Source organism: Pseudophryne corroboree, chromosome 7 (assembly GCF_028390025.1).
Source record: "Pseudophryne corroboree isolate aPseCor3 chromosome 7, aPseCor3.hap2, whole genome shotgun sequence".
NCBI classification, from domain to species: Eukaryota; Metazoa; Chordata; class Amphibia; order Anura; family Myobatrachidae; genus Pseudophryne; species Pseudophryne corroboree.
The window spans coordinates 402982412-403004230 of NC_086450.1; the positions used below are offsets into that span (position 1 = coordinate 402982412).

General features: G+C 48.0%; 1 protein-coding gene across 2 annotated transcripts in view; it reads right to left on the bottom strand.

Annotated features, from left to right (window-relative positions):
* Positions 1-4176: 4176 nt before the first annotated feature.
* The window catches only part of NME3 (NME/NM23 nucleoside diphosphate kinase 3), a 52249-nt gene continuing 34606 nt past the window's right edge, over positions 4177-21819 (bottom strand). For both annotated transcript variants that reach the window (XM_063934652.1, XM_063934651.1), the window contains exon 5: positions 4177-8034. In XM_063934652.1, coding sequence (XP_063790722.1) covers positions 7917-8034 — 118 coding nt within the window. In that variant the 3' untranslated portion in view covers positions 4177-7916. The remainder of the gene's footprint in view (positions 8035-21819) is intronic.

Sequence of the window (21819 nt, forward strand, 5' to 3'; positions counted from 1 at the left end):
GCTCCTAGTTTAAAAGCTCCTCCAACCTACTAACCATCCTTCCCCCCCAGCACCACAGCTCCCTCCTCATTCAGGTGCAGTACATCGCATGAAGTCAAAGGAATTGTCTGTAGACATTGGAGACAGGAATGTCTCGAGGCACAATCTGGGAAACGGTACATAAAAATATCTGCTGCTTTGAAGGTCCCAATGAGCACAGTGGCCTCCATCATCCGTAAATGGAAGAAGTTCGGAACCACCAGGACTCTTCCTAGAGCTGGCCGGCCGTCTAAACTGAGCGATCGCGGTAGAAGGGCCCTAGTCAGGGAGGGGACCAAGAACCCGATGGTCACTCTGTCAGAGCTACAGCATTCCTCTGTGGAGAGAGGAGAACCTTCCAGAAGGACAACCATCTCTGCAGCAATCCACCAATCAGGCCTGTATGGTAGAGTGGACAGACGGAAGCCACTCCTTAGTAAAAAAGCACATGGCAACCCGCCTGGAGTTTGCCAAAATGCACCTGAAGGACTCTCAGACCATGAGAAACAAAATTCTCTGGTCTGATGAGAAAGATTGAACTCTTTGGCGTGAATGCCAGGCGTCACGTTTGGAGGAAACCAGGCACCGCTCATCACCAAGCCAATACCATCCCTTCAGTGAAGCATGGTGGTGGCAGCATCATGCTGTGGGGATGTTTTTCAGTGACAGGAACTGGGAGCCTAGTCAGGATAGAGGGAAAGAAGGATGCCGCAATGTACAGAGACATCCTGGATGAAAACCTGCTCCAGAGCGCTCTTGACCTCAGACTGGGGCCACGGTTCATCTTTCAGCAGGACATCGACCTTAAGCACACAGCCAAGATATCAAAGGAGTGGCTTTGGTACAACTCTGTGAATGTCCTTGAGTGGCCCAGCCAAAACCCAGACTTGAATCCGATTGAACATCTCTGGAGAGATCTGAAAATGGCTGTGCACCGAAGCTTACTATCCAACCTGATGGAGCTTGAGAGGTGCTGCAAAAGAGGAATGGGCGAAATTGCCCAAAGATAGGTGTGCCAAGCTTGTGGCATCATATTCAAAAAAACTTGAGACTGTAATTGCTGTCACAGGTGCATAAACAAAGTATTGAGCAAAGGCTGTGAACACTTATGTACATGTGATTTCTTCATTTTTTATTTGTAATAAATTTGCAAAAATCTAAAAACAAAACAAAAAACTTTTCACGTTGTCGTTATGGGGTATTGTGTGTAGAATGCTGAGGGAAAAAAATAAAATAACTGTATTCCATTTTGGAATAAGGCTGCAACATAACAAAATGTGGAAAAAGTGAAGCGCTGTGAATACTTTCCGGATGCACTTTAAGTAATGAAGTGGCCATTGAGTTAGTGTGTGTAAAATATAAATAAATATATAATTAAACATACACAAAAAACCCTGGGGGTAATTCCAAGTTGATCGCAGCAGGATATTTTTTAGCAGTTGGGCAAAACCATGTGCACTGCAGGGGGGGCAGATATAACATTTGCAGAGAGAGTTAGATTTGGGGGGGTTATTTGGTTTCTGTGCAGGGTAAATACTGGCTGCTTTATTTTTACACTGCAATTTAGATTGCAAATTGAACTCACCACACCCAAATCTATCTCTCTCTGAAAATGTTATATCTGCCCCCCCCCTGCAGTGCACATGGTTTTGCCCAACTGCTAAAAAATTTCCTGCTGCGATCAACTTGGAATTAACCCCCATGTGCACTGCAGGGGGGGCAGATATAACATTTGCAGAGAGAGTTAGATTTGGGTGGGTTATTTTGTTTCTGTGCAGGGTAAATACTGGCTGCTTTATTTTTACACTGCAATTTAGATTGCAGATTGAACTCACCACACCCAAATCTAACTCTCTCTGCACATGTTATATCTGCCTCCCCTGCAGTGCACATGGTTTTGCCCAACTGCTACAAAATTTCCTGCTGCGATCAACTTGGAATTACCCCCAAAATGCACAAGTATATGCAGAATCAAAATAAATGGATGAAGAAGATTATCTAAGCTAAGTCACACAGCGGACATGCTATACATGTGTTAATTTCGGTATTTTTGGGGTAATTTCTAATTCGTTTTTTGAGTTTTGAACAGAAAAAGGATAGTGCGGCTCGAGCAGCTCCTGGCCATCGCTGTTCCAAGCCCGAGACGCACGCCTCTCCGGCGGCGGTGTCTCTCTTCATACGGCGCCGGCCCGTGAGCCAATCAGCGCTCGCGGACCGCCAGCTAATGCTCCTGATTGGCTCACGGACCGGTGCCTAATTCAGGAGAGACGCCGCCGAAAAGTGAGCAGAGCACTGAGCAGCAGCAGCGCTGTGAGCGGGGCGGGGGCTGGTGAGCACTGTGGGGATGTGTATCTGCACTGGGGGCAAAGCAGGCAATGTGGGGACATGTGTATCTGGCACTGTGGGGACATGTGTATCTGGCACTGTGGGGGCATAACTGGCACTGTGGGGACATCTATATCTGCACTGGGGGCATATCTGGCACTAGGGGGGAAGTGTAGCTGGCACTGTGGGGACATATGTATCTGCACTGGGGGGACATGTGTAGCTGGCACTGGGGACATCGCTGGCACTGGGGGCATAGCTGGCACTGTGGGGACATATGTATCTGGAACTGGGGGCATAGCTGGCACTGTGGAGACGTTTATCTAGCACTGGGGGCATAGCAGGCACTGTGGGGACATATGTATCTATCTGGCACTGTGGAGGCACCCATTTTTTGGCGTTTTTATATGTACTGTACTGGGGCATTATATGTATGTGGCACTGTACAACATGACGAAAAAACGGGGTTATGATATGTGGTCATTCTCCTACAAACGTCATACCGATAGGTGTGCGCACAAAAATGGGGTGTGGCTTTGTGACAACTATGCCACGCCCCCATTTTTGCACAGTGGCTCTTGACTACAGATCTTTTCTGGCTCTTCGCTTCTGACTGGTTGGCCCCCCTTGGGATAGAGGGAAGGAACCTATGGCTGATAAGTGTAAAAACCATTGCAGATCTGTGTGCTCAAAATGTGGGCAGCGCGGATGTACAAGACATACTTCACCCACAGGCAGGAACAGCCTGGGCCAAAACCAAGTACTGGGACTTGCTATTATATATAGAGAAACATGTTACTGAAAAGCTCTCTACAGCTGCTCAACTTGTATCTTTCCCAGCCCTTTCCTATCTATACTGTTACAGTCACAATGTCCCTAAACCCTAACAGCAAACAGATGTTAACCGGCCTTCTAATTCCTGCCGGCCAGTTAGGTCCATAGATTACTTGCAGAGAAACCTGTTCTGTCTGTAATAGAGAAAGTAGTCATTAGGTCTACATTAACACGTCAACATTCATAATGTCGACACTATCGACAGTTCAGATGTCAAAATTGTTACTGTCGACATGAAATGTCCACATTAGAGTAATAGTAGGAGGTTAGGGGTATGGCTTAGGTTTAGGGCAATAATACTTACCGCAGCGCTGGAGCAGGTAAGTCACCGTTGGCCTACTCTAAAGTGTTTACATTTCATCACTGTCTACATGAATGTCAACATTGTGACTGTGTCAATATTACGACTGTCTATATATATATATCATACCCTGTAATAGACATGGGGGTTGTAACACACTTCCTGCATTGACACTATTCTAATACCTTTAAAAAAAAAAAAAAAAAACACCTGCCATGATCTATCATCCACCAGCCCAGGCTACCGCCTAAGGACATGCCTGTTCTGTATACTAGTATGCACTATGGATTGCGTACCATGATGTTCCTCAGGAAATGAACAGAGAGCTCTAGCTGTACTACACAAGATGGACAGTCCATTATTAAGCCAAGAGCATAGATCCCCAGAAAGATATTCCAAGTACCTCCAAACTTAGGATCCTAATTTTCCAATGAGATCTAAGGCACAAAATGGAACAGGACAAGCAATAGGACTTTTAAAAAAACACTTGTTACACCAATCCAAAGTAGATGTAATACAGTTACACAAACTGACTATATTTAACACAGAAATGATTTGGTAAAACACATTGTTTCCATATTACCCTATTATCAAGCATGTCAAAATAACTTCTGTGCATTGCTAATTTATATTTGTAGGAGGATTCCATTATAGCTATCCCATGGATACTTGCTTTGTGTTTTTGTGAGTCAAAAGGCTTTTGGAACAGATTTTATTACAAAAAGGGACAGAAGTATTACAAAACATCGTTTGCGATCTTCACGCTGTAAACAGATTTTCCATTCTCAACAAGTGTTATCATTACTTATGACATGTATTTAAAAGCTTAAAACAGCTAGCAGAGCTACTGTATGCCCATTGGCTCCTAACAGTAGTTGTGAGGGAGCCATCCTGTAGGCGGAAGCAATCATTCTCAGAACACAGTGTATCCCTCCACCAGGAACTAGTGACGGAAGATTCATAAAAGTGACTCATTCCCCATTGGTACTGGTTCTTAATAAATTCAGAATCTACCTTCTCATGAGTATTGGTTTAGTACACTTAAGAAAAAGGAAATGTGGGATTTCAGTATTCTAACTCCTGCAAGTGCATCATTCAGGTACTGTATACAATCATACCCCTTTTACACAGAGCTTTTGACTCAGGTTATTGCTGGGTCTACCCAGGTCACAGCTTGGTGTAAAAGGGTCCTTGAAAAATAACCCAGGTTGAGTGAACAGGGAATCTGACCCTGGTAGCTACCAGGGTTGGACCCAGGTAACGATGCAGTGTAAACAGCTCGACCTGGGTTATGCTTCAAAGCTGCTGACTGGCTGTGCATGCAGAGGTCAGCCTTAAGGGCGGGTCTGTGAGTGACATGCCGGGTAGCCCCGTGTTCAGTGTAAAACAGGGTCTGACCCAGGTTGAGACTGTGTCCGGAAACCTGGGATTTTGGTGTAAAAGTAATACAAGTGAAAGGTTTCATTTGGATGGGGCGTCATACCTTACATATGCCATCAGGTGTCACTGTTGCTGTCTGCATGCAGTTTGGTTGCACTTAACTTTTTTACCATTGGGACCAGGTATTTTTTGTTTACTATATTTTATACAAATATACTTTAAACATTAAAGGAAAAAGTTATGACAAGTCCTAATAGTACAAGTGGCAGGGTTGGCATGTGGTTATGAGCCACATCTTCCAATATTTCCAAAAGCAAAATCAGGAGAGAAACAAGCTCATGCCTCTTTCAGGACCTGTGTATTGGGACAGTTCCACCTTCATAACTAGGTAGAAGAAAAGGACTGTACTGAACTTCTGTTTCCTACCAAGCTGACCATATTAACATACTGAAGTACAGATGTGTCCTCCATCATCACTGCTGAAGTCACGTTAAATAGCCCTTCAAGTCTCGCCTTGTCATGAGCGAGTTCACTAACACAGGGTGTCTCTTTGTGCATTTTTTTTCACAGAAAATGCCTTATTTGTATCACTATGTGAATAAGACTCACAAGCAGAGTCTGCAGATTAAAATGATATGCAGCATGTGCATATTTTGTGTGCGGCAGTATCTGCATGGCGTATTGAGGCTAAATGTACGAGGCCACATCTGTACCTTCATTCTCACCTAGCGATGACAATGCAGGCCCAGCAGCGTACAGTGAGGGCGATTCAGAGTTGATCGCTCGCTGGCTAGTTTTAGCAGCCATGCAAACACTATGCCGCCGCCCTCTGGGGAGTGTATTTTAGCTTAGCAGAAGTGCGAACGCATGTGCAGCCGAGCTCTACAAAAACAGTTTGTGCAGTTTCTGAGTAGCTCTGAACCTACTCAGCGCTTGCGATCACTTCAGCCTATTCGTGTCCGGATTTGACGTCATACACCCGCCCAGCCAAGCCTGCGTTTTTTCAGACACGCCTGCATTTTTGCAAACACTCCCTGAAAACGGTCACTTGACACCCAGAAATGCCCCCTTCCTGTCAATCTTCTTGCGGCCGCCAGTGCGAAGGAAAACTTTGCTAGAACCTGAGCACAACCACAAAGAGCTTTGTACCCGTACGTTGTGCGTGCGCATTGCGGGGCATGCGCAGAAATGCAGTTTTTTTCACCTCATCGCTGCGAAAATCAGCAGCCAGCGATCAACTCGGAATGACCCCCAATGTCTGAGAAACAGCCAATAGCAGGGCCAGGTGTGGGCTGATGTTTTTTTTTTGTCCATGTAAGGTCTGAGCTGCAGTAGTGGACATTAGAAGTCATTTTATCAGAATAACCAACCCACTCCTACATGTATCCTAGGCAGAAGTAGCAGTGTAAACCATTGGGTGAATTCATAACATATCTAAGGGGCTTCTATAATGTGTATATGATACTGTTAAAGGTCCATACACACTGTTTTCACCCAGTGTGTATGCTGGGCGATGATGTGAACATCACTGGCAGGAAAATAGCTCAGTGCTTACACACCGAGCGATGTTCAGAGGGGGGAGAACCACTTTCCACAGTAGGAGAGCATGCATCAGCGCTTACTGCTCATCACCCGGCCATATACACTGGCAGAGTTTGAGCTCAAACGACAGAAGTGTGCTACTTTGAGCTCAGCTAGTGTGTATGGGCCTTTAGTCAGATTCAGAGACCAATCATTTCACTTTGCTGTAGACTCCCTTACTAAAAGAGACCTCCCTACAAGGAGAAAACTGGAGAGGCAGGTCTGGGGGCACCAGGCATTTTAGCCGTGAATGATCGCCCAGCTTTGACATACCACGGCATAGTAAATATACCCCTTGCTGCGCCAATTTACACACTGAAAAACTGAGAACCATTAGGCCGGTACAGATTACAACAGCATGGATTGTTGCGGATGGGATGACCGATGTAAAGATACAACAGTTGCCCGTACACACAGAACGATATAGCAGGCAACCATTCAATATATCGTTCAGTGCCGCATCCAGGTGTGTGCCGTCATCCATTGGGCTGTCACATCTGGTGTGCAGAACAACTACGTCGCTGATGACCCGCTGATAAATGTCTGGTGCCTTTATACTGGCAGCAAGGCTACATCTGCTATATGTTGTGTAGCTACAGACCTCACCATAGGTTTTATCCTCTCCCGCGGTAATGTCAATGGAAGATATGGCAGAAGATTCAGCCTCTCAGATCACCACAAGAGGATTTTAAAAAGTACATTAAGTAAATACATTCAATGTTTGTCATCCCAGCATCTAGAAGATTTACGATCACAAGGTCATAAATGGATATATATCCCAAGTGGCACAGTGGTAAGCAGTGCAGTTTTCTTCCCTTTTGGATGAGGGGGATGTCTGAGCTGCATACAGTCATAGAGCCTGTCCAATGGATCTTGTTAGGCGCATGTGCACGAACACTGGCTTCTGTGGACTGCATTGGCTGCCTAGAAGCCGGGAAGGGCTGACTGTAAGGCAGGCAATTGCTTTCTAGTGGTAGCGCTCTCTCCGTTAATAGCGGCCCAGACGAGCAGTCCTAGGAGGTGAAAACACCGCCCCCTGGGACTGCCAGTCCGGCGTTTGATTAGCAGGCAGTATTTCCAATGGGAGGCCACTATCAGTGAAGCCAGTGCACGGTGTCCATGTAATTACATGATCTAATGCAGGGACATCCATAGGGACTAAGGGTTGGGGGCACTGTAAAGTTTAATATTGCTTAAAAAAATAATAATTATAACCACTGTGTCTGTTTTTTTCCCATGGCTGTAACGGTCATAAAAGTATTATCCTTATGAGAAGAAAGGATTGAATATTCAGCAGAAAAGCACACAAAAATTGATGCTATTTGGACGGAACACGTGCTCGTTTCTCCCCCAATAAATTTATATATTGATCCCCTTAAAGTGGAGTGTCACCCCCTGACTCTGCTGAACAGTCCTAGAAGAGATTAGTCCACATGTGATTTGTAACAGCCCCATATCTTCCTGTATTCTCAGCATCTTACTCGTAGATCCAGCTCTCAGCATTACTCTGCCAGCAGATAAGCTCGTCAGGCTGGAACCAGAGAGAAATCTCACGCTCGGCGCTCTCTCTAGAGTCGCTGCCATGTATCACGTTCCTGGGGGAAGAAGAGAGAAACTGTGCAGTGGATGGAAGATGAAATGTTCTCCCATGCAGTACGTGGTGGAAAGCACTATAGAGAAACAGCTACTTACTCTGCGCTCTTACTAATGCCACAATCCCATTGGTTGTCTCTGATGCCTTAACTATCTTAATGTAGCATAATTTAGGGACAACCACACAAACCTTAGTTTAGATTTTAGGGAGAGTCACTCCCCTGAGATCTAGTGAAAGTATTTTTCAATAAGGGTAGAAAAGGGTAGGAGGGGAGATGTCTCAATACTTGGAGAGAGATAAAGTAGAGAAAAATCAAGATGGAGTTAGCAACTCTAATTCCATGATATATACAGTAAATTCATACTTACATAGAGTATTAATAATAAGATTTTACTCACCGGTAAATCTATTTCTCGTAGTCCGTAGTGGATGCTGGGAACTCCGTAAGGACCATGGGGAATAGCGGCTCCGCAGGAGACTGGGCACAACTAAAGAAAGCTTTAGGACTACCTGGTGTGCACTGGGTCCTCCCACTATGACCCTCCTCCAGACCTCAGTTAGGATACTGTGCCCGGAAGAGCTGACACAATAAGGAAAGGATTTTGAATCCCGGGTAAGACTCATACCAGCCACACCAATCACACCGTATAACTCGTGATACTATACCCAGTTAACAGTATGAAATATAACTGAGCCTCTCAACAGATAGCTCAACAATAACCCTTTAGTTAGGCAATAACTATAAACAAGTATTGCAGACAATCCGCACTTGGGACGGGCGCCCAGCATCCACTACGGACTACGAGAAATAGATTTACCGGTGAGTAAAATCTTATTTTCTCTGACGTCCTAGTGGATGCTGGGAACTCCGTAAGGACCATGGGGATTATACCAAAGCTCCCAAACGGGCGGGAGAGTGTGGATGACTCTGCAGCACCGAATGAGCGAACTCTAGGTCCTCCTCAGCCAGGGTATCAAATTTGTAGAATTTTGCAAACGTGTTTGACCCCGACCAAGTAGCTGCTCGGCAAAGTTGTAAAGCCGAGACCCCTCGGGCAGCCGCCCAAGAAGAGCCCACCTTCCTCGTGGAATGGGCTTTTACAGATTTAGGATGCGGCAGTCCAGCCGCCGAATGTGCAAGTTGAATCGTGCTACAGATCCAGCGAGCAATAGTCTGCTTTGAAGCAGGCGAACCCAACTTGTTAGGCGCATGCAGGATAAATAGCGAGTAAGTCTTTCTGACTCCAGCTGTCCTGGAAACATAGATTTTTAGGGCCCGGACTACGTCCAGCAACTTGGAGTCCTCCAAGTCACGAGTAGCCGCAGGCACCACAATAGGCTGGTTCAAATGAAACGCTGAAACCACCTTTGGGAGAAATTGGGAACGAGTCCTCAATTCCGCCCTATCCATATGGAAAATCAGATAAGGGCTTTTACATGACAAAGCCGCCAATTCTGACACACGCCTGGCCGAAGCCAAGGCCAACAGCATGACCACTTTCCACGTGAGATATTTTAGTTCCACGGTTTTAAGTGGTTCAAACCAATGCGACTTTAGGAAATCCAACACCACGTTGAGATCCCAAGGTGCCACTGGGGGCACAAAAGGGGGCTGAATATGCAGCACTCCCTTAACAAATGTCTGAACTTCAGGTAGTGAAGCCAGTTCTTTTTGGAAGAAAATCTATAGAGCCGAAATCTGGACCTTAATGGAACCCAATTTTAGGCCCATAGTCACCCCTGATTGTAGGAAGTGCAGAAATCGACCTAGCTGAAATTCCTCCGTTGGGGCCTTCCTGGCCTCACACCACGCAACATATTTCCGCCATATGCGGTGATAATGGTTTGCGGTCACTTCTTTCCTAGCTTTAATAAACGTAGGGATAACTTCCTCAGGAATGCCCTTTTCCTTCAGGATCCGGCGTTCAACCGCCATGCCGTCAAACGCAGCCGCGGTAAGTCTTGGAACAGACAGGGCCCCTGCTGCAGCAGGTCCTGTCTGAGCGGCAGAGGCCATGGGTCCTCTCAGATCATTTCTTGAAGTTCTGGGTACCAAGCTCTTCTTGGCCAATCCGGAACAATGAGTATAGTTCTTACTCCTCTCCTTCTTATTAGTCTCAGTACCTTGGGTATGAGAGGCAGAGAAGGGAACACATACACCGACCGGTACACCCACGGTGTTACCAGAGCGTCCACAGCTATCGCCTGAGGGTCCCTTGACCTGGCGCAATATCTTTTTAGCTTTTTGTTGAGGCGGGACGCCATCATGTCCACCTGTGGCCTTTCCCACCGGTGTACAATCATTTGGAAGACTTCTGGATGAAGTCCCCACTCTCCCGGGTGGAGGTCGTGTCTGCTGAGAAAGTCTGCTTCCCAGTTGTCCACTCCGGGAATGAACACTGCTGACAGTGCTAACACATGATTTTCCGCCCATCGGAGAATCCTTGTGGCTTCTGCCATTGCCATCCTGCTTCTTGTGCCGCCCTGTCGGTTTACATGGGCGACCGCCATGATGTTGTTTGACTGGATCAGCACCGGCTGGTGTTGAAGCAGGGGTCTTGCCTGACTTAGGGCATTGTAAATGGCCCTTAGCTCCAGAATATTTATGTGTAGGGAAGTCTCCTGACATGTCCATAGTCCCTGGAAGTTTCTTCCCTGTGTGACTGCCCCCCAACCTCGAAGGCTGGCATCCGTGGTCACCAGGACCCAGTCCTGTATGCCGAATCTGCGGCCCTCTAGAAGATGAGCACTCTGCAGCCACCACAACAGCGACACCCTGGTCCTTGGAGACAGGGTTATCAGCCGATGCATCTGAAGATGCGATCCGGACCACTTGTCCAACAGATCCCACTGAAAGATCCTTGCATGGAACCTTCCGAATGGAATTGCTTCGTAAGAAGCCACCATCTTTCCCAGGACTCGCGTGCAGTGGTGCACCGTCACCTGTTTTGGTTTTAGGAGGTCTCTGACTAGAGATGACAACTCCTTGGCCTTCTCCTCCGGGAGAAATACTTTTTTCTGTTCTGTGTCCAGAACCATCCCCAGGAACAGTAGACGCGTTGTAGGAACCAGCTGCGACTTTGGAATATTCAGGATCCAGCCGTGCTGTTGAAGCACTTCCCGAGCTAGTGCTACACCGATCAACAACTGTTCCCTGGACCTCGCCTTTATAAGGAGATCGTCCAAGTACGGGATAATTAGAACTCCCTTTCTCCGAAGGAGTATCATCATTTCGGCCATTACCTTGGTAAATACCCTCGGTGCCGTGGACAGACCAAACGGCAACGTCTGGAATTGGTAATGACAGTCCTGTATCACAAATCTGAGGTACTCCTGGTGAGGAGGGTAAATGGGGACATGCAGGTAAGCATCCTTGATGTCCAGTGATAACATGGAATCCCCCTCGTCCAGGCTTGCAATCACCGCCCTGAGCGATTCCATCTTGAACTTGAACCTTCTTATATAAGTGTTCAAGGATTTTAAATTTAAAATGGGTCTCACCGAACCGTCCGGTTTCGGTACCACAAACATTGTGGAATAGTAACCCCGTCCTTGTTGAAGGAGGGGTACCTTGATTATCACCTGCTGAGAATACAGCTTGTGAATCGCCTCCAGCACTGCCTCACTGTCCGGGGGAGCTGTCGGCAAGGCAGATTTGAGGAAACGGCGAGGGGGAGACGTCTCGAATTCCAGCTTGTACCCCTGAGATACTACTTGTAGAATCCAGGGATCCACCCGTGAGCGAGCCCACTGGTCGCTGAAGTTCTTGAGACGGGCCCCCACCGTACCTGGCTCCGCCTGTGGAGCCCCAGCGTCATGCGGTGGACTTAGAGGAAGCGGGGGAGGACTTTTGTTCCTGGGAACTGGCTGTATGTTGCAGCTTTTTCCCTCTACCTCTGCCTCTGGGCAGAAAGGACGCAACTCTAACCCGCTTGCCTTTCTGGGGCCGAAAGGACTGTACCTGATAATACGGTGCTTTCTTTGTGAGGGAACATGGGGTAAAAATGCTGACTTCCCAGCTGTCGCTGTGGAAACGAGGTCCGAGAGACCATCCCCAAACAACTCCTCACCCTTGTAAGGCAATACTTCCATGTGCCTTTTAGAATCTGCATCTCCTGTCCACTGCCGAGTCCACAATCCTCTCCTGGCAGTAATGGACATTGCGTTTATTTTAGATGCCAGCCGGCAAATATCCCTCTGTGCATCTCTCATGTACAAGACAGCGTCTTTAATATGCTCTACGGTTAGCAATATAGTGTCCCTGTCTAGGGTATCAATGTTTTCCGACAGGGAATCTGACCACGCAGCTGCAGCACTGCACATCCATGCTGAAGCAATAGCCGGTCTCAGTATAATACCTGAGTGTGTATATACAGACTTCAGGATAGCCTCCTGCTTTCTATCTGCAGGCTCCTTTAGGGCGGCCGTGTCCGGAGACGGTAGTGCCACCTTTTTTGACGTGTGAGCGCTTTATCCACCCTAGGGGATGTCTCCCAACGTGACCTGTACTCTGGCGGGAAAGGGTACGCCATTAGTAACCTTTTAGAAATGACCAGTTTCTTATCGGGGGAAGCCAACGTTTCTTCACACACTTCATTTAATTCATCAGATGGGGGAAAAACCACTGGTAGTTTTTTCTCCCCAAACATAATACCCTTTTTTGTGGTACCTGGGGTAATATCAGAAATATGCAACACATTTTTCATTGCCGTAATCATATAACGGGTGGCTCTATTGGAATGTACACTAGTCTCATCATCGTCGACACTGGAGTCAGTATCCGTGTCGACATCTGTGTCTGCCATCTGAGGTAGCGGGCGTTTTAGAGCCCCCGATGGCTTTAGAGACGTCTGGGCAGGCACAGGCTGAGAAGCCGGCTGTCCCACATCTGCTATGTCGTCAAACCTTTTATGTAAGGAGTCGACACTGTCGCGTAATTCCTTCCACATAACCATCCACTCAGGGGGTGACATCACATTTATCGGCACCTGCTCCGCCTCCACATAAGCCTCCTCATCAAACATGTCGACACAGCCGTACCGACACACCGCACACACACAGGGAATGCTCTGACTGAGGACAGGACCCCACAAAGCCCTTTGGGGAGACAGAGAGAGAGTATACCAGCACACACCAACAGAGCTATATAACACAGGGATTAACACTATAACTGAGGTATTTTCCCAATAGCTGCTTGTATACACAATATTTCGCCTAAATTTAGTCCCCCCCCCCTCTCTTTTTTACCCTATGTAGTCTGGAAACTGCAGGGGAGAGCCTGGAAGCGATCCTTCCAGCGGAGCTGTGAGGGAAAATGGCGCCAGTGTGCTGAGGGAGATAGCCCCGCCCCTTTTTCGGCGGACTTCTCCCGCTTTTTTCTATGTATATCTGGCAGGGGTATTTTACACATATATAGTCTCTATGACTATATTATGTGTTATTTGCCAGCCAAGGTACTCAATATTGCAGCCCAGGGCGCCCCCCCCCAGCGCCCTGCACCCATCAGTGACCGGAGTGTGAGGTGTGCATGGGAAGCAATGGCGCACAGCTGCAGTGCTGTGCGCTACCTTGATGAAGACCGAAGTCTTCTGCCGCCGATTTCCAGGACCCTCTTCTTGCTTCTGGCTCTGTAAGGGGGACGGCGGCGCGGCTCTGGGACCGGACGACCGAGGCTGGGCCTGTGTTCGATCCCTCTGGAGCTAATGGTGTCCAGAAGCCTAGAAGCCCAAGCTAGCTGCAAGCAGGTAGGTTCGCTTCTCTCCCCTTAGTCCCTCGTAGCAGTGAGTCTGTTGCCAGCAGATCTCACTGAAAATAAAAAACCTAGTGTGCATCCAGCTCAGCCGGGCACAAAAGTCTAACTGAGGTCTGGAGGAGGGTCTTAGTGGGAGGAGCCAGTGCACACCAGGTAGTCCTAAAGCTTTCTTTAGTTGTGCCCAGTCTCCTGCGGAGCCGCTACTCCCCATGGTCCTTACGGAGTTCCCAGCATCCACTAGGACGTCAGAGAAATATTGCTGATCTCTTTATTCTTTCTAGAACAAGGATTGTGGGGCATTTGAATCAAAGCTGAGAGATAAAGGGGTATATTTACTAAGTCTTGGGAGAGATAAAGTACCAGACAATCAGCTCCTAACTGCCATGCTACAGGCTGTGTTTGAAAAAAATGACATGAGCTGGTTGGCTGGTACTTTCTCTCTCTACAAGGCTTAGTACATAGATCCCAAAATACCAACCAATCAGCTCCTGACTGTCATAAAAAAAAACCAGACTAACATACTAGTACTTTATCTCTGTCCACTTTATCTCTCGCCAAAGCTTAGTACATCTCCCCCATCTCTCTCCAAGCTTTGATACATATGCCCCTGTGTCACAGAAATGCACCTGCCACCTAAACAGTGTAGCTTGCCTTTCTGTGGAGCCAACAGCAGGAGAACGCAGCCTATTCATTCGTTCGGAACAGGCAACGCTGAGAAAATACGATTTTAATACCTATCGGTAAATCCTTTTCTCTTAGTCCGTAGAGGATGCTGGGGACTCCGTAAGGACCATGGGGTATAGACGGGATCTGCAGGAGACATGGGCACACTAAGACTTTGAATGGGTGTGAACTGGTTCCCCCCTCTATGCTCCTCCTCCAGACTCCAGTTAGAGAACTGTGCCCAGGGAGACGGACATTTCGAGGAAAGAATTTATTGTTTAAACTCGGTGAGTGTCATACCAGCTCACACCACGAAAATACCGCAGAACGTGGCATTCAATAGAATACCAGCCAACAGCATGAACAAAACACAGCCACATGCTGAGAGAATATGTAACACAACCTGTGTGTCAATACAACCAATTATAAGACACCGCATGCCATGGCATGAACAACGTCAGCAACAGCCTGACAGAAAAGAAACACCACAGGAGTGTAACCATAACCAATAACTGCAGACACAGTATGCACTGGGACGGGCGCCCAGCATCCTCTACGGACTAAGAGAAAAGGATTTACCGGTAGGTATTAAAATCCTATTTTCTCATACGTCCTAGAGGATGCTGGGGACTCCGTAAGGACCATGGGGTTTATACCAAAGCTCCAGACCGGGCGGGAGAGTGCGGAAGACTCTGCAGCACCGATTGAGCAAACATGAGGTCCCCATCAGCCAGGGTATCAAACTTGTAGAGCTTAGCAAAAGTGTTTGAACCCGACCAAGTAGCCGCTCGGCAAAGCTGAACTGCCGAGACTCCTCGGGCATCCGCCCAAGAAGAGCCCATCTTCCTAGTAGAATGGGTCTCCACCGACTTCGGCAACGGCAATCCAGCCGTAGAACGAGCACGCCGAATAGTATCACATATCTAGCGTGTAACAGACTGCAGAGATGCAGGCGCCCCAATCACGCTGGGAGCAAACCGGACAAACAGAACCTCTGTTTCCCCAATCTGAGCCAAAATGGCGACATAAATATTCAAAGCCCTGACTACATCGAGAGACCTTGAATCAGCCAATGCTTAGGTAACCACAGGCATCAAATAGGCTGGTTTCTGCGAAACACCGAAACCACTTTTGGCAGAACTATTATCAGAGTTCTCAATTCCGCTCTATCCACCTGGAAGATCAAACAGGGGCTCTTGTGAGACCAAGCCGCTACTTCCGACATCCGCCTTGCGGACGCCAAAGCCAAAAGCATGACCACTCTCCAAGAGAGAAATTTTAACACAACCTTTCATAAATGTTCCAAGCAGTGTGACACAAGAAAACGCAACACCATGTCAAGGTCCCACGGTGCCAATGGGGGCACAAATGGAGGTTGGCTGTGCAGTACTCCTTTCACGAAGGTCCGAGCTTCCGGAAAGGTTGCCAATTCTTTCTTGAAAGAAAATTTACAAGGCCAAAACCGCACTTAAATGGAGCCTAACTTTAGGCCTGCACCCACACCTGCTTGCAAAGAATGGAGAAGAACGACCCAGCTGAAAGTCTTCCGTAGTAGCCTTCTTGGATTCACACCAAGACACACATTTTCTCCAAACACGGTGGTAAGGCTTTGCCGTTACTTCTTTTCTAGCCTGAAGAAGTGTGGAAATGACTTCACTGGGAATATCCTTTCTGGCTAGGATATGGCATTCAACTGCCACGCCGTCAAACGCAGCCGCGGTAAGTCTTGATACACGCCCGGATCTTGCTGTAACAATTCCTCACGTAGAGGAAGAAGCCAGGGATCTTCTATGAGTAAATCTTGAAGAACTGGATACCAAGCCCTCCTTGGTTAGACCGGAACAATGAGGATTGCCTGAACCTTTGTTCTTCTTACATTTATCACCATCAGAAAAGTGAAAACGGAGGGGACACATAGACCGACTGAAAACACCCAAGGTGTCCCGAGGACGACCACTGCTTTAGCTTGAGTGTCCCCTGACCTGGAACAATATCCCTGAGATCTTTCGTTGAGGCGAGACGCCAACATGTCCAATTGAGGCACTCCTCCAAGACTTGTCACTTCAGTGAAAACTTCTCGATGACGACTGTATTTCTCCCGTATGGAGATCGCGTCTGCAGAGGAATCTATTTCTCAATCGTTCACATCCGGAACGAAGACTGCTACTATAGCGTTTACCAGTCTTTCCACCCAGCGGAAAACGTTTTTGGCTACTGCCAGTACCGCTTTTCTCCTTGTACCGCCCTAGCGGCTTACTTACACCACTGCTGTCAAGTCGTCCGACAGAATTAACACGGGCAGATCACAAAGCATATGTTCTTTGAAAATAGCTCTTAATTCAAGAAAGCTTATTGCAGACAAGCTTCCCAGCTTGACCTTTTCCTCTGGAAATACTTCCCTTGCAAGGACTGCTCCCCAGTCTCGGAGATCTGCATGCATGGACACCAGGATCTCATCCTGGATTCCGAACCTTCGTCCTTCTAGGAGGTGAGAACTGAGCAGATACCACAGGAGCTATATCCTGGCCATTAGGATTATATTCCGGCGCATGTGCAGGCGAGACCCGGACCACATTTCCAACTGGCCCCGTGAAAACCACTCTGGCATTTGACCTGCTCACCGAAAAGGTCTCTTAGGCTGCATCCATCTTCTTCATCAACGGAACATATTGATGGATTGTCACTGCAAATCTGATCCGACTCCGGATCCTCAGACCTCTTTCCACAGGAACACACAGAACCTCAACCGTTCAGTATCTACTCTGATATCCACCTCCGACGTCTGCGTCGTTGGGAACAACAGCCTTCCCCTGTGTTGAAGAACAGTCAGAGAGAAACAATGATTTGCACCACTTGTGTCTTGACCTCGCCTTAATCAGGAGAGTGTCTCAGTACAGAATAACAATGGCTCTTACTATTGAAAGAATACCATCCTACTGCCAGCACTCCGGTGAAATGGTAAAAACAATCCTGGATATTAACCCAGGTAAGCTGAATGCGGAGATAACCGCATTTAAACCCCATTCTACCTTTACGTGCTGCAGCTCCCTGGCCTGAGAGATTCCATCCTGTAGTTCCACTTCGTAAGGCCAGTAGGACAATGCCCTGAACCTGACGCAACTCTGGTATGGCGTTGCGTACTACCTCCCCTACCAGAGGGGAAACGGCAAGATCTATTAAAAAAATCAGTGAGGGGAAACATCTGTAAACGCCAGTATGTCCCCCTTTGGATTCTATAATTAACTCACAGGTCCAAGTCCATTCCCGGACTGACTGAAGAGTAGTATACGGGTTCCCACCGGAATGGGCTCCAGCCAGATAGACCCAGAGACATGCGGTGGATGCGGTAGAAACAGAAAATGACATCCGCTTCTGCGAAACTAACAAGGCTGCAGAACTCTTACGTTTTCACCTTCCACTATCTGCACAGAAAAGGTAAAAATAAGATTTTACTTACCGATAAATCTATTTCTCGTAGTCCGTAGTGGATGCTGGGACTCCGTCAGGACCATGGGGATTAGCGGCTCCGCAGGAGACAGGGCACAAAAATAAAAGCTTTAGGACTAGGTGGTGTGCACTGGCTCCTCCCCCTATGACCCTCCTCCAAGCCTCAGTTAGGATACTGTGCCCGGACGAGCGTACACAATAAGGAAGGATTTTGAATCCCGGGTAAGACTCATACCAGCCACACCAATCACACCGTACAACTTGTGATCTGAACCCAGTTAACAGTATGACAAACGTAGGAGCCTCTGAATAGACGGCTCACAACAATAACAACCCGATTTTTTTGTAACAATAACTATGTACAAGTATTGCAGACAATCCGCACTTGGGATGGGCGCCCAGCATGCACTACGGACTACGAGAAATAGATTTATCGGTAAGTAAAATCTTATTTTCTCTGACGTCCTAGTGGATGCTGGGACTCCGTCAGGACCATGGGGATTATACCAAAGCTCCCAAACGGGCGGGAGAGTGCGGATGACTCTGCAGCACCGAATGAGAGAACTCCAGGTCCTCTTTAGCCAGGGTATCAAATTTGTAGAATTTTACAAACGTGTTCTCCCCCGACCACGTAGCTGCTCGGCAGAGTTGTAATGCCGAGACCCCTCGGGCAGCCGCCCAAGATGAGCCCACCTTCCTTGTGGAATGGGCCTTGATAGATTTAGGCTGTGGCAGGCCTGCCACAGAATGTGCAAGTTGAATTGTGCTACAAATCCAACGAGCAATCGTCTGCTTAGAAGCAGGAGCACCCAGCTTGTTGGGTGCATACAGTATAAACAGCGAGTCAGATTTTCTGACTCCAGCCGTACTTGAAATATATATTTTCAATGCCCTGACAACGTCCAGCAACTTGGAATCCTCCAAATCGCTAGTAGCCGCAGGCACCACAATAGGCTGGTTCAGGTGAAACGCTGAAACCACCTTAGGCAGAAACTGAGGACGCGTCCGCAGTTCTGCCCTGTCCGAATGGAAAATCAGATATGGGCTTTTATACGATAAAGCCGCCAATTCTGACACTCTCCTGGCTGAAGCCAGGGCCAGTAGCATGGTTACTTTCCATGTAAGATATTTCAAATCCACCGATTTGAGTGGCTCAAACCAATGGGATTTGAGAAAATCCAAAACTACATTAAGATCCCACGGAGCCACTGGGGGCACAACCGGGGGCTGTATATGTAGTACTCCTTTTACAAAAGTCTGGACTTCAGGAACTGAAGCCAATTCTTTCTGGAAGAAAATCGACAGGGCCGAAATTTGAACCTTAATGGACCCTAATTTGAGGCCCATAGACAATCCTGTTTGCAGGAAATGTAGGAATCGACCCAGTTGAAATTCCTCCGTCGGGGCCTTCCTGGCCTCACACCACGCAACATATTTTCTCCAAATGCGGTGATAATGTTGTGCAGTCACCTCCTTCCTGGCTTTTACCAGGGTAGGGATGACCTCTTCCGGAATGCCTTTTTCCCTTAGAATTCGGCGTTCAACCGCCATGCCGTCAAACGCAGCCGCGGTAAGTCTTGGAATAGACACGGTCCCTGCTGAAGCAGGTCCCGTCTTAGAGGTAGAGGCCACGGATCTTCCGTGAGCATCTCCTGAAGTTCCGGGTACCAAGTTCTTCTTGGCCAATCCGGAGCCACGAGTATCGTTCTTACTCCCCTTTGCCGTATAATTCTCAGTACTTTTGGTATGAGAGGCAGAGGAGGAAACACATACACTGACTGGAACACCCACGGTGTTACCAGAGCGTCCACAGCTATTGCCTGAGGGTCTCTTGACCTGGCGCAATACCTGTCCAGTTTTTTGTTGAGGCGGGACGCCATCATATCCACCTTTGGTTTTTCCCAACGGTTCACAATCATGTGGAAGACTTCTGGATGAAGTCCCCACTCTCCCGGGTGTAGATCGTGTCTGCTGAGGAAGTCCGCTTCCCAGTTGTCCACTCCCGGAATGAACACTGCTGACAGTGCTATCACATTATCTTCCGCCCAGCGAAGAATCCTTGCAGCTTCTGCCATTGCCCTCCTGCTTCTTGTGCCGCCCTGTCTGTTTACGTGGGCGACTGCCGTGATGTTGTCCGACTGGATCAACACCGGCTGACCCTGAAGCAGGGGTTTTGCCAGGCTTAGAGCATTGTAAATCGCTCTTAGCTCCAGTATATTTATGTGAAGAGACATCTCCAGGCTTGACCACACTCCCTGGAAGTTTCTTCCCTGTGTGACCGCTCCCCAGCCTCTCAGACTGGCATCCGTGGTCACCAGGACCCAGTCCTGTATGCCGAATCTGCGGCCCTCTAACAGATGAGCACTCTGCAACCACCACAGAAGAGACACCCTTGTCCGTGGAGACAAAGTTATCCGCTGATGCATCTGCAGATGCGATCCGGACCATTTGTCCAGCAGATCCCACTGAAAAGTTCGTGCGTGGAATCTGCCGAATGGAATCGCTTCGTAAGAAGCCACCATTTTTCCCAGGACTCTTGTGCATTGATGCACAGACACTTTTCCTGGTTTTAGGAGGTTCCTGACAAGTTCGGATAACTCCCTGGCTTTCTCCTCCGGAAGAAACACCTTTTTCTGAACCGTGTCCAGAATCATTCCCAGGAACAGCAGACGTGTCGTCGGGGTCAATTGAGATTTTGGAAAATTCAGAATCCACCCGTGCTGTTGCAGCACTACTTGGGTTAGTGCTACTACGTCCCCCAGCTGTTCTCTGGACCTTGCCCTTATCAGGAGATCGTCCAAGTAAGGGATAATTAATACGCCTTTTCTTCGCAGAAGAAACATCATTTCGGCCATTACCTTGGTAAAGACCCGAGGTGCCGTGGACAATCCAAACGGCAGCGTCTGAAACGGATAATGACAGTTTTGCACCACGAACCTGAGGTACCCTTGATGTGAAGGGCAAATTGGGACATGCAGGTAAGCATCCTTGATGTCCAGGGACACCATAAAGTCACCTTCTTCCAGATTCGCTATCACTGCTCTGAGTGACTCCATCTTGAACTTGAATTTTTGTATGTACAGGTTCAAAGATTTCAGATTTAGAATAGGTCTTACCGAGCCGTCCGGCTTCGGTACCACAAATAGTGTGGAATAATACCCCTTTCCCTGTTGTAGGAGGGGTACCTTGACTATCACCTGCTGAGAATACAGCTTATGAATGGCTTCCAATACCGTTGCCCTGTCTGAGGGAGACGTTGGCAGAGCAGACTTTAGGAACCGGCGAGCGGGAGACTTCTCGAATTCCAACCTGTAACCCTGAGATACTACCTGCAGGATCCAGGGGTCCACCTGTGAGTGAGCCCACTGTGCGCTGAAATTCTTGAGTCGACCCCCCACCGCCCCTGAGTCCGCTTGTAAAGCCCCAACGTCATGCTGAGGGCTTTGCAGAAGCCGGGGAGGGCTTCTGCTCCTGGGAGGGAGCTGCTTGGTGCACTCTCTTACCCTTTCCTTTGCCTCGGGGCAGATATGACTGTCCTTTTGCCCGCTTGTTCTTATAGGAACGAAAGGACTGCGGCTGAAAAGACGGTGTCTTTTCCTGTTGGGAGGGGACCTGAGGTAAAAAGGTGGATTTCCCGGCTGTTGCCGTGGCCACCAAATCCGATAGACCGACCCCAAATAATTCCTCCCCTTTATACGGCAATACTTCCATATGCCGTTTGGAATCCGCATCACCTGACCACTGTCGCGTCCATAAACTTCTTCTGGCAGATATGGACATCGCACTTACTCTCGATGCCAGAGTGCAAATATCCCTCTGAGCATCTCGCATATAAAGAAAAGCATCCTTTAATTGCTCTATAGTCAATAAAATACTGTCCCTATCCAGGGTATCAATATTTTCAGTCAGGGAATCCGACCAAAC